The sequence below is a fragment of the Harpegnathos saltator genome, unplaced genomic scaffold (genome assembly GCF_003227715.2).
Source record: "Harpegnathos saltator strain DR-91 unplaced genomic scaffold, Hsal_v8.6 scaffold119, whole genome shotgun sequence".
In the NCBI taxonomy this organism is placed as follows: Eukaryota; Metazoa; Arthropoda; class Insecta; order Hymenoptera; family Formicidae; genus Harpegnathos; species Harpegnathos saltator.
In genome coordinates, this window is record NW_020229894.1 from 299,185 (window position 1) to 311,242 (window position 12,058).

At 52.3% G+C, this 12,058-nt stretch overlaps 1 protein-coding gene across 7 annotated transcripts in view; it reads left to right on the plus strand.

Annotated features, from left to right (window-relative positions):
* LOC105181492 (growth factor receptor-bound protein 14) overlaps window positions 1-12,058 on the plus strand; it is a 348,327-nt gene that overhangs the window by 36,714 nt on the left and 299,555 nt on the right. Inside the window, exons 1-3 of one of the 7 annotated variants that reach the window (XM_025304185.1) lie at window positions 3,809-4,032; window positions 4,802-4,894; window positions 7,125-7,555. The exons of 2 other annotated variants lie outside the window; for them this stretch is intronic. In XM_025304185.1, the coding sequence (XP_025159970.1) occupies window positions 7,483-7,555 (73 nt within the window). In that variant the 5' untranslated portion in view covers window positions 3,809-4,032; window positions 4,802-4,894; window positions 7,125-7,482. Of the gene's footprint in view, window positions 1-3,807; window positions 4,033-4,213; window positions 4,895-7,124; window positions 7,556-12,058 lie in introns of those variants that run through there. 4 more of the 7 variants (XM_011138293.3, XM_025304188.1, XM_025304180.1 and 1 more) reach the window with 4 other exon arrangements.

Consider the following 12,058-nt stretch of genomic DNA (forward strand, 5'->3'; position numbering starts at 1 on the left):
GCGTCTACCATGACGTCACGCTACGTCACCAGCCCCCCCCGAGCAAAACGCGGGAGGCGGGAGCGTGTGTCGGTGCGCCGTTCTCCACCTTTTTCCCCCGCACGCGAGCGGCCGTTCGCGTCAACTCGGAGCACCGCGCCGGTGTGCGAACACCAGGAGCGGCTCTGCGCGATCCGGGAGAGCGCGGAAAGGGTCGTTGATGGATTCACTTTTGTTTCGCATCCTGGGAGAAATGTGATTAAATGTAGTTACATGAAATTATGTGCGATTATGTATAAATTATATACGAACCGTGTATAACGAATGTTTTCTTTAAATGATTACATATGCAATTATATATATAATTACGTATGTCCACATAAAATTCTGTCGATTGAAGAAAGGAAAAGATGGCTCGATTTCGTGGACTCTTACAAACAGAAGCATTTATTTCGATTGTACTTGCAACGGTGTTAGCTTCAGTTTGGACGCATATACGTATAAATGTATGACCATGTATGACCGTATAAAGACCAAATTCACGCATAATCACTTTTCTCCGGGATAATGATGAAATAAATTGGCAGCTCTATCGCGATAAACAGTTTGTTGAAGCGGAACGAAAAAGTGCCAACATACTGGTATTATTGTTAAAGCGGAGATATTTGTATGGGAAGCTCGCGATGATAGTGGTACTTAGTAGCACACACGGATAATTAATTTTCTTAATAAAGGGGGCAGGGGAAGAATAGTTTTCGAGCTGGGGCTAGGAAGAACATGGGAATGCAGCAATGCTTGATATTCTAATTAACTGCAAATGTAACTGAATGTGGCCGAATTTGAATCTAGCAAATTCAAGTGCCGTTGCTAAAATATCGAAAACGTGGACCGTGCAGCGAGTTTTGCATGTTATGTCTTATCGTCTGTTATAATTGTTGTTGCAACATGATGCTTAACATACACTAATTACTCCTTGAGTACATCATTACCATAAACATATAACATATCTATTGTGTGTGATGAGATATTGAGCAATATGATCAAATTAATTGATATCTTCATGCGCGATGATTATCTAATCGGAGGTCACTCCGATCACCTTCACGGCAGTTTCTCTCAACGTAGTAATATTAAAAAACTGTAGAATCAAATACGAAGGTCGAATAATATTTCGGTGCTTTTTCCGTTTTCAACAGTGTCTACTGTTGCTTGCTACATAAATTTCACGCATCCGTTAGAGCTGTTTATTTCAGGGAATCATTGGTAAGATTCCAAAATACAGCAGCTGGGAAATATTTAAAATCAGCAGCGCTGATGTATATATATACGTACAAATGCATGTATATATATGTATAAAAACAAAAGAAAACGGACAAAAATACCGAAAAAGGCTTGCTCCGCTCTGGTCCGAGTCCGCTCCTGGCGTACGCTTGCGCGATAGAACGATACGCTTACACTCACCTGTACAACGAAGACCCTCGTGGTTCATCGTACGGCGGGAAGGGCGACGGCGAGGTGGCTTTCCGCGTGTGCAGCCAAGACCTAGGGCACGCTTCGTCTGCGATCGCGTTTACGTTTCCTCCGCCGAGGCCGTTTCCTCTCATGGCGTGTCGTATCGTGTCCTGTCCTGTCCGTACCGTCGCCTCGTGCCGCGCCGCGCCGCGCCATGTCGGTGAACTCGCGTGCACAATTGCGCGAACGTGTGCGTGAGGCGACGCGATGTCACCCGTGCGAACCCGCAAGCAACCCTCCTTCCCGGCTCCCCTCCTTTCTTCCCCATCTCTCGTCTATCCTTGCTGTGCCTTCGGCCGTACGCGTGCCTCTCGTTTTCAGAAGAATCTCTTAGGCGTGTCTGCAGCAGCCTCGCCGCAAGCGGAATCGCAACCTGAAATCATGATCGATTTTCGAGTCCAATTTGGAATTTTTAAAATTAGAGCGCTCGATGTAGCGTGTTACCCTCGATTCTACTGTTTTATACGCGATTCAAGAGAGAAAGAGAGAGAGACCGGCGATTGCAGAAATCCAAGAATATCGATTCAAGTTCCCTACGTATCCAATAAGGAAAACTCGTCCGCCGCGTTCGCAAGCAATCTCGCGTTCCCGGGAATCGCGCAATGCGATCGCGCGCGACCTGTATTGTGTTTCCCCGAATCACGGCTTAATTAATCCCATCCTCCGCGCGGCATCGCGAAATTATTATTATCAGACGACGCGGCGGTGCCGCGGCGCAAAATGGGATTCTGCGTATCGCGCCGTGCCGATGCGCCTTAATAACGATCTCGTCTCGCGGCGGATTAATTCCCGCGAATCTCTCGCTCTATCCCCTTTCTCTTTCTCTCTCTCTCTCTCTCTCTCTTTCTTTCTCTCTCCTGGAGCAGCGCAATAAAGAGGTCTCGCGGGCGGCGAACGAGTCGTAGGAAGGACGACTCCTCGTGAGAGCCGTCGTGAGAGCGTCGCCGGAGACAGAGAGGACCGAAGAAGGAGGGTAGCTGCGGGTCTCGGCAGGAGGCAGGAAGGAGGACGGAGGCGGGAGAGAGAGAGAGAGAGAGAGAAAGAAAGGAAATCGCAGATCGGAACGGCACGGAGGCGTAGGCGGTCTCTCGCGCGCGCGGCTCCGAGAAAAAGCCCGTCTCGCGAGGGTTGGCGAGGAAACGGAACGAGGCGGCGGCCAGACAAGGACGATAGACAAGGCCGGATTTAGAAACTTCGTTGCCCGAGCCTGCTCCCTCCGACAAAACCGGGCGGACGTGCAAAGGCGGCGGAGAAGCCGTAGAGCGATCTCTGCGTATTTCGCCCCCGTCGCGATTATTCGTACTAATTAATTGACCAGCCGTGTCCGGTATGTAGCCAACATGCGTTGGCCCATTGGCAAAAGTCGGCGCAAGTCGGACATTTTGAATATCGCCCAACGGTCGTGGTCAACGCAACCTCGGTAGAGACGAGTCGCGAGATATGGCGCTTCCACATCGAGACTCTTGACAAATCATGTCGGGAAACTTGTCATTTTCATACCTCGTCCGTGCGATTCATGTTGCTCATCCGTACGATTCATCCCGAGAGACGAGGATATCGTTACACAGGCGTCGTCGTTAACCGAACACTTGCAAGTCGGACATTTTGGAAAATGTCTCCGCATGCCGATCTAGTCAAAGGAGATACTGTGCGATTCGCGAAAGGTACGTTTCGAAATTCCAAATATCTCGACAGCTCGCTCATAATTTCGGATGGATTTTCCACCCAGCCCTACGATTCACGCGATAATCCAATTACGCGCGCGACTCTCTCTCCGCCACTTCGAAACTGTCGCTCACTTGATTGACGTAGTGGCGCCTCCATTGAGATAAATCGTGTTCGTACGAGACGCGATATCTCAAGCGCCACCGACTCGCGTCAGGCTCTTCGCGGGAAGAGTCACCTTCGGCGAAGGCGAGTAGGAAAAAGACAAAACGAGGAGGAGAGCATTCGCGCGTTATACTTACCAGCGCGAAGAAAAGTATCGGCAGTCCTGGAACGAGAGACGCAACGGAAGGAAAGAATCCAACGAAGACGGGCTCACGCGCGACGGATGCCAATGAGGTGATTCCGGAAAGGGGGCATGGGGGGCGGCGAGCAGGCGGGGGTCGTGTGTGCGAGCGTGTGTAGCCGAGCGCGCTGGTGCGCGTTCCCGACGCGCAGAACGAGCGAAAGAGACGACCGACGCTGCGTGTGTCGCGGCGAGACGCGACGCGACGCTGTGTAAGTGAGGGAGGCCGTACGCGGCGGGAACCGCTCGTCCCTCTCCGTAGTACTACGCGAGACGCCACGCAAGCGACACGTTACACTTTCTCATCTCCGGCCGGCTTGCGACGACGACGGGCGTCTCATCGCGAGTGTGCCGTGAGTGTGTGTGTTTACGCGCGCGTGACCGACTGCACGCACGCACGCCGAGAGTCTTTTGCGGAAGTGATCGGACTTCCGTATCGTGTATCGTAAACGACAGCGACAGAGTCGTCGCGCGGTCGTGTCGAGGAGCACGCGTGTTTTGCGAAAATCCTCCCGCCTCGACTCGACCCGGTATATCGTGTTTCTCTCTCTCTCTCTCTCTCTCTCTCTCTCTCTCTCTCTCGCTCTCTCTCTCTCTCTCTCTCTCTCTCTCTCTCTCTCTCTCTCTCTCTCTCTCTCTCTCTCTCTCTCTCTCTTTCTCTCCCTCTCTCTCTCTCTCTCTCTCTCTCTCTCTCTCTCTCGTTCGTTCGGTGTGTTGTGTTTACGTTCAACGCACGGTGCGTTGTTTACGTTCGGCGAAGGCGCGCGCGAACGACGACGCGATTCGCTGGCACGCTACGTGCCGGAGCATACGTTCGAGAAGAAGCACGCCACAAAAAGTGGCCGCGAGTGCGCGAAGGACGGCGGAATTTCGGAGAAAAGGGTGCTTTTCGGCGCGCATCGTGATTCTCCGGGATCGTTCGTTTCCGTGATCTCGCGATCGCTCACGAACAAAGACGAGCGCCACCGAGCGCGTCGCCGAAGTAGCCTTGGGCGAGCGGCCCGCCGCGCCTCCTCGGCAGTTTTCGGTGAACGTCGTCGCGTCATTTCGCGGAAGTTAGTTGACCCGACGCGCGCTATACCACTCGACCGCAAACGCGACTCCGATCGAACGCACGTGCGTGTGTGTTGGCCGTTGTACATTTCGTCGTGAGCGCGCACGCGCGCGCTTCGCCGCGATTTGCGCCGAAATTTCGTGTGCTCGCGCGTGCACACGCCCGAGGTGTCGCGCTCACGCGCGCGTGTGTGAGAGAGAGAGAGAAAGAGAGAAGTGCGTGTGAATGCATCAGTGATACCGAAGGTGCGACGCTCTCGAGACCACGTGACGTCCCGCTAGAACATCTCTTTAACGGAACTTGGATACGCGCGATATCGCCGTCTCTGTCGAGGCAAGGTTAGCAGCCACGTTCTTCTCTCCTTCTCGCGGCGGCGCGATCGTCCCGCCGACGAGATTCGCGCATCTCGCGATTTTGCGCGCGCGCGATCGGTCTGCTGCGTGAAATTCGTCGTGATTGACATCTCGGGTTACTCGCAGCCGGTGCACCAGCATCCGAGAAGTGGCATCGCGACGCCCGCGCCGCCACGACAGTCGCGACTTGATTCGCGCGACGCGATCGAGTTTTCGCGCTTCTCCCTCCTCCCGCCCTCGCCGCGCGACATGTTCCGACGTGCGTCGACGTAAACACGTCGGTGCCATTGACACGACACAGGGTACGGGATCGCCTTTTTCGCTCGCTGCGTAGTAACGTGAACTGGCGTGTCGAGACTTTCGGGCGGAACGGGTATGTCGTTTCGTACGCTGCGCTCTCTCCCTCTCTCTCCCTCTCTCCCCCTTCTCGCTCCCTCGCTCTAGCGAAGCTTCTTTTTTCTTGTCGAATGACCGGCGCGGAATGTGCTTGATTCTCCGTCGGCTGACGTAAAATTGCACGTTTCTTCGTCGAGATGCCGTTATCGCGGCGTTATCGGATATTGATCGAGGGACGCGGCGCCATTTGGAAATTGAAATGTCGTGGCCCGTTGACATTAGACGACGGTTGATTTTAACGTTGAAACGCGCGACTGTTCTCGCGCTGCCACGGCAAGCACCACGAAAGCAAGCAAGTAAACTTCGGTGTGGGACACACGTAATCGCGCGCGTGTTGCGGTCGCCGAACGTGACGGATGAATAATAAATTGCGCGCGCTCTCGTTATTTGCAGAAACTTGGCGATTCGCTGTATACGCGGTCGATTTCCGGGAACGGCTTTAATCACATGTGCAGCTCTAGACGCACACGTACACGTGCAAGAATGCGCCCTGATTACCTCTTTATGCGCGTGTCGCGCGCTCGCGACGTGGGAGTCGATGACTTTGCCGCGTGTTCGCCGCCAAAGCCCCGACGCACGGAGCGTTCATTAATTCACGAGGCACGGTTGTTTAAACAATAACGTTTAAATAATAAAGTGATTTTCAAACGTGACATAATGCTCGAACAACTTATAATTATTATTCTCCAACGAGATAATCGTCCCTCTGGTATTACGGAAAAAAGGCACGAAATTACGTGACGGGAGAAAAAAGACTTTTAAAATATAATTATTATTCTTCTCCGATTAACTGGCTGATTATCTCATTGGCACTGCGAAGATAAAGAACGGACGAAATAATTTCAAGAGGAAAAAAATGGCTTTGGAATAAACTGGAAGCAGTCGTGGGACGACATAATCCTTGGGCAACGCGATTCTTAAATAACACGATTCTGTCGTCGCAAGGGAGCCGCGGTCGGGCCGGATTTCAGAGAGAGAGAGAGAGAGAGAGATAAAGAGCGGCGGCTGTTGACAAAAGTCGCGCCGCGTCCGTTCAGCCGATCGTGGCGACGGCTTCGTTCCCGGAACGCGGAAATTTATGGGACACCCAGGAGGGAACCGGCGAAATAGCTGCGGGCGCTACGGGTGGTCTATATTTAATTTCGATCGGCGCTTTGATGCCCCGAGCGTCGTTACCGGGCGGGGGCGTGCGTCATCGCGATAACAATCGGCTGGACTTTGCGAAATATTCACTTGGCGCTTCCAAGATCGATCGTGTCGCATTATTTGATCCGCTCCTAACGAGCGCGCGACCCTGATACATTATTGCCGAGTTAGTCACAAAGTTGACATTCCGCGCCGCCAGCTCGCCAGGGTAATCTCCTGCCAGTCCCGCTACTTTCTCTCGCGACCTCTCACACGTACAAGCTGCTTTTTATATCACACACATACATGTACCGTATGTGTCGATTTTGCCGGACGTGTTTGATTCGCCGGTCCGCGCCGACTCATCTCCCGAGTTTGCGACGCAATAATTGGCCACGATTAGATTTCGCTGTTACGGTTCTACGACTTATCTTCGCGACGAATCTACACTCGTCCGCCGCTCTGACGATCACGGGGGGGATCTGTTATCTCTTACGCAATATACGTTATCTCCGCATCGACGACGATCGGTAATCTCCTTCTGATGTCCGCAGTCGCGAGTCTGCATCCGCAGCGAGGTCTCTTCTTGCCCCCCCCCCCTCTCCTCCTCTCATTCACCCGTGCGTCCTACACCGCGAAACCTGCTGTCTCTCTCTCTCATTCTCTTTCGAAATTATTATTCTTTCGAAAGTAGCATTGGAGAGCCAAGATAGAATTCCGAAAATTCCCCAGGACGAGGCCGGCCTTCGTCTCGCGGTCGGCGGATCGTTGCCGCGGCACGTTGCTGAACACCGCGACGGGATGCGCGCGTACGAGCCGGCGACCTTCGGAAAACGATGCGGATGACAAAAAGTCCCGGCGATATCGCGTGGTCGTTTCGCTCGCTGCGGTGACGTTCCCGGCGGTTCCCGCGGAGAACTGCGCCGTATTCGCGCCGTGTACGTGCCGCCACGAGTGTTGCGGGGAGCCCCGCGTGTGAGTAATAATAATAGCAGTGTGCGAAAATCGACGGGCCTCTTTTATCACGGAGTATCATCGACACCCGCGGCAGCATGGATTACCGGCTCCTGTCGAACAACAACAACAACAACAACAACAATAACAACAATTATCCCACGCACCACCGTGAGTACTCCCAATTATCTATCGCCGCGTTCTCGCCGCGTGGCGAGTAGCCACTTTTTGCGTAGACCCTCGCTCGCACATTCGCGATACCGCTGCCCCCCCCCCCCCCGGGAGGGAGGGACTTGTAGAGCAAATCGAGCAAAAGACAAATAAAAGAGCGTCAGCACGCGGCGGCGTTATCGCGCTGCTGATTTTGCGAGAGAGAAGAAAAAATAACAGCGCCACCGACCGCAGCGGTTTTGCGTTTTTCGCGCGGACTTATCACCTTATCTCGCGGCAATTGGTGCGCTCGGATGCGCTAATCTCTTCTCGCAAGTGCGTGTTTGTCAATGGGCGGCGACGCGACCTACGTGCAAACTGGAATGTTAAGTACGCAGCCAGATGTCGGTTTGCTCTCGACGTCTGTCTGTCCGTTCGCCCGCTGCTGCTGCTGGCTGTGGGCGTCGTCGGGACACGCGAGGACGTTCGCGAGATCAAATCTCGCGACATCGTCCCGCATTCGCGGAGTCGCTTTCCTCGCGTGCGCCGTCTCCCTCGAGGGAGATCATCGATTTGTGTCTTCCTTCCACCGTGGTGGGCTGTTGACGAGAGCGAGGCGCTCGGATTCTGATGAGGCTTTTTTTCGCCTCTGGAACATTGCGACACTTGCCCACGCCGATACACACACGTGCGCGGTAGTGTGCGTTATTTTTGTTTATGACTAATTAATCGCGTGAGTATCGCGCGGCGAAATCTGATCTCGACGCGTGAGATTTGATCTCGGGGTTTATTTTCTTCTTCTATTTTCATCCTTTTATTTGTTGGGAGGACTCTGAAATGTTCGAAAATTGTAATCGAGCATCGTCGATAAGCGGCGAGAGGAGAGATCGATAAGAGTGAAGTTAGCCGCGCGGACGGAATGAATTACGTCGTGCGCGACTTGGAGTCGAAATGGGGCGAAATTACTCGGCAATTCGAATTTCTGCTATCGCTGCACGGCGCTTGACATTCGACGATTTTTGCTTTACTTTTCTCGTTAGATAACCTCTTACACACACACACACACACACACACATACACACACAGACACGTCATCGCGCGGTCGGTCATAATCTCATCAGTTCTGAAGTCATCAGAATCTCTGAGAATCCTCGTCATTGATAACAGGCTTCTCTCTCGGAGACTTTTGCGAGACTCGCGCTCTCGCCGGCTGATTCTCGAATTCGGAGTATCGGGGCACCACCGTAAGAATTGCTGGCACAGGTGGACCGCGATGTTTCGAAGAGTGTTCCGCTGGAAGGGTTCCTCTGTCGAGATTTTAGAACAGGGTCAATTCGGCGCGTCGGCACGTCGTTGGTCACATTCGTAACCAAAGCGGCGTCAGGCGTGTGCTATTTCATTGCGATCGGTCGATAATTTCGAGGGAAATGGATTCGTGTTGCTTCCACTTGCGAGGTGCGCGCGGCCAAAATCATGCCGATTCCTTGGCACCGAGTCCGAAACGATTGTTGATCGGAGACTCTCGAGAGTGCTCGAGTAGGCGACATCATTCGATCTCGGAAATGGGAGTTTCGACGATAAATCGCCGCGTCTGGTTTTACCGAAAATATACACACGCACGCGTACGCTCACACTCTCGTAGGACCCCCGTTTCATCCGACATTCGTTCACATGTGCACTTTCACGGACGCCCGCGGACGCTCGACGACGTCACGTGAATTAGCAGCCTCTCGCATACTTGGAATCTCTCTCTCTCTCTCTCTCTCTCTCTCTCTCTCTCTCTCAGTTCATCTGTCCCGCGAATGTCTCAGAGGACACGGCTTTGCGATTCGTATCTCTCGTATCTCTCTTCCTCGCGCGTTCGAAAACGCGTCTCGACTTTATTATCGGCTCACCGCGCCGTGACGTCAAACGTCGCGAATGTTTGCAAATGGCGGCGAAGATACGAGTGGGTTAAAAAGTCTCATATTCGACTTCACACTTCGCTGATAAAGAGTCGCGCGTTATCGTTTCGCGTTATCGTCGACTTAGCGCGCGCGCGCGCGGCCACTTCGGGAATCGACGGGATATTTGGTTGCGACCCCGAGATTCCATCGGCGTCACACACGAGAGACTTTACGATTTCTTCCTTGCGCTTCTTGCACACCCTATGTATCCGCACTATGTACGCGCCAACTTTTCGGCAGCGTTCCGCGAATTTCCCGTACGTCGGCTTTGTGACAAGGAGAGTGCCAGAGACGAGAGAGTGAGTGAGAGAAAGAGAGAGAGAGAGGGAGGGAGAGAGTGAGAGGGAAAGAGAGGAAGAGAGAAAGATAGACAAGACAGGTCGATCGTTGCGTAAAGAGCTCCTTGTGATATAACTCCATGGTGGTCCTTGAGGCTTTCGCAACATGGGATCTCCGATTGTCTAATGGTTGGTTAATGGTCTCGACTGTCGTGCTTTTTGCTTAACGATTGGTCGGCCGTCGATTGGCTGGCTGCCTCCCGCTGTCTTCCTGCGATTTTCCTGGGGGAAAACGAGATCGCGGTCGCGTCGACACCGCGTGTTCTCTTTCTCGTGCGAGGACTCGTCGCGCAGCAAATGCCGCGATTATTAGGCCTCCGGCTAGGATCGACCGCGTGAACTCTCCCCTTCCCCCTTCTCCCTCATCATTGCAATTTCGCGGTCTTTCGCACTCGGAATTTTAATGTGAGCACCTCTCGAGACGATTGCCTCTCGACGCGCAAAGTGCGTCGCGCGGCCCGTGAGATTATCGCGCCTGTATTTCCTTGACTGCGGGATTTAACTGGAGCACGTGGAGGATGAGATGTCAAGGAGAGATGAGCGAGAATCGAGATGGTTACTTCGTGTGAGGACGTTCTTTTTCCCGCTCGTGACATCTCCGCCTCTGACCTCTGAAAATCCGCGGCATGTTTCAGATCTTTCGGACATTCTGCGATTGACAAATGGGACTTTATATAACATAACTTTCGCCTGCTAAATATATGATAGAAATAACAAGTCTTACGACTGCTCCGGCTGATTGTGTATTCGTTAGCCGGTGGAAATTGACATCTGATTCAGGACTGATTCATTACGGAGTGTCAATGATATCAGGAAATTCCCGGTCGGTGGCTCGCTCGTGACGATTTTGTGGGGAATTTCAGACTTTCAAGATTTTCAGGATTCGCTTTCGTTTTTGTTTTCCCGGTAGGAAGGACGCGATCTTCGTGATCTCTCGCCGATGTGTCTTCTCCGGTTTCGGAGAACGATTTCTCGTTTTCGTGTGTGGCCGTCTGTGTTGTTGGATCCAACGAGAGAAAACCGCATCTAGAAACGGCGCTCCGTAAGAATATCTCCGGCTACGTAACTGGCTGACTTTCTAGTTCGTTAATGCGACTAGGAGTAACGCGATCGAAGTTTTCACGTAATACGTCCTTGAGGAACGTGAAACTCGTTGTCGGTGTGGGTAACCCAGGAAGGTTAATAAATTCTCGACGAAGGACGACGATAATGGAGACGATCGCGGTTTGGAGAAATTATTATTATTTCATCAGCCAGACTATGTCGTTTCTATCAGCTGCGAAGAAAATAAGGCCGTTGCCTCATTCTGATACATTGACGTAAATCTCCTCGCTACAAACATCCAGAAATATCTTCGTTTTCTCTCTCTCTCTCTCTCTCCCTCCCTCTCTCTCTCCCTCTCCCTCTCCCTCTCTCTCTCTCTCTCTCTCTCTCTCTCTTCTTCCCACAAACACGTCAACGGAAGAAATACAAAAAGTCGACACGGTACGTCTTATTCTCTGTAATTAATTCTGCGGAATGAGATAATTGACGAGCATTATATTGTCATTTACGACACAATTGATGCCGCTAGGCAGGAGGAGAGTAAAGTGCCGGAGCTCGAGTTATAGAATTTAATTACGACCGATATAAATATCGCGCGAAAACAAGTCGTAACCGTAGAAACGTTCGCGCGCGCATGTAAATTCCGATCAACCGTTAAACGCGGAGTTATTTTTATTTTTAATATTTTTATATTATTTATATTATTTATTATTTTCGACGAGAGTCGCGCGCGACGGGGTCGTTGGCGGCAGCGGCAGAGGCAGAAAAAAATATCGCGGCATATTTTCGCCGGAATATCACGTACGCGCGATGCACCGCCGGCGGAATAACGGAATTTATCTCGACGATTTGTAAAATTTGTTGTTGCTCGCGCGATAGCTTGACACAATATCCTCGCCCGCAGAACGCACTTGTCGGCTGGAAATGCGCGCGCGCTATGTAAAGCGAAGAGACGATGAAGACCACCGTCGCGGCCGACCCGAACGGATCACTCTTCTTTCTTTTCTCTTCGCCCTCTTTCTCTCCCACCTCCTCTCTCTCTCTCTCTCTCTCTCTCTCTCTCTCTCTCTCTCCTTTTTTTCTTCTCTTTTCCTCTTCTTTCCTTCCGGGGTGGACAGTGGTCTTGGCGCACCGCCAGTCGTCCCTGTTCGTTTGCCAGAAGTATCGGTCGGCGACTTTGTTTTTTGGGCGCGATT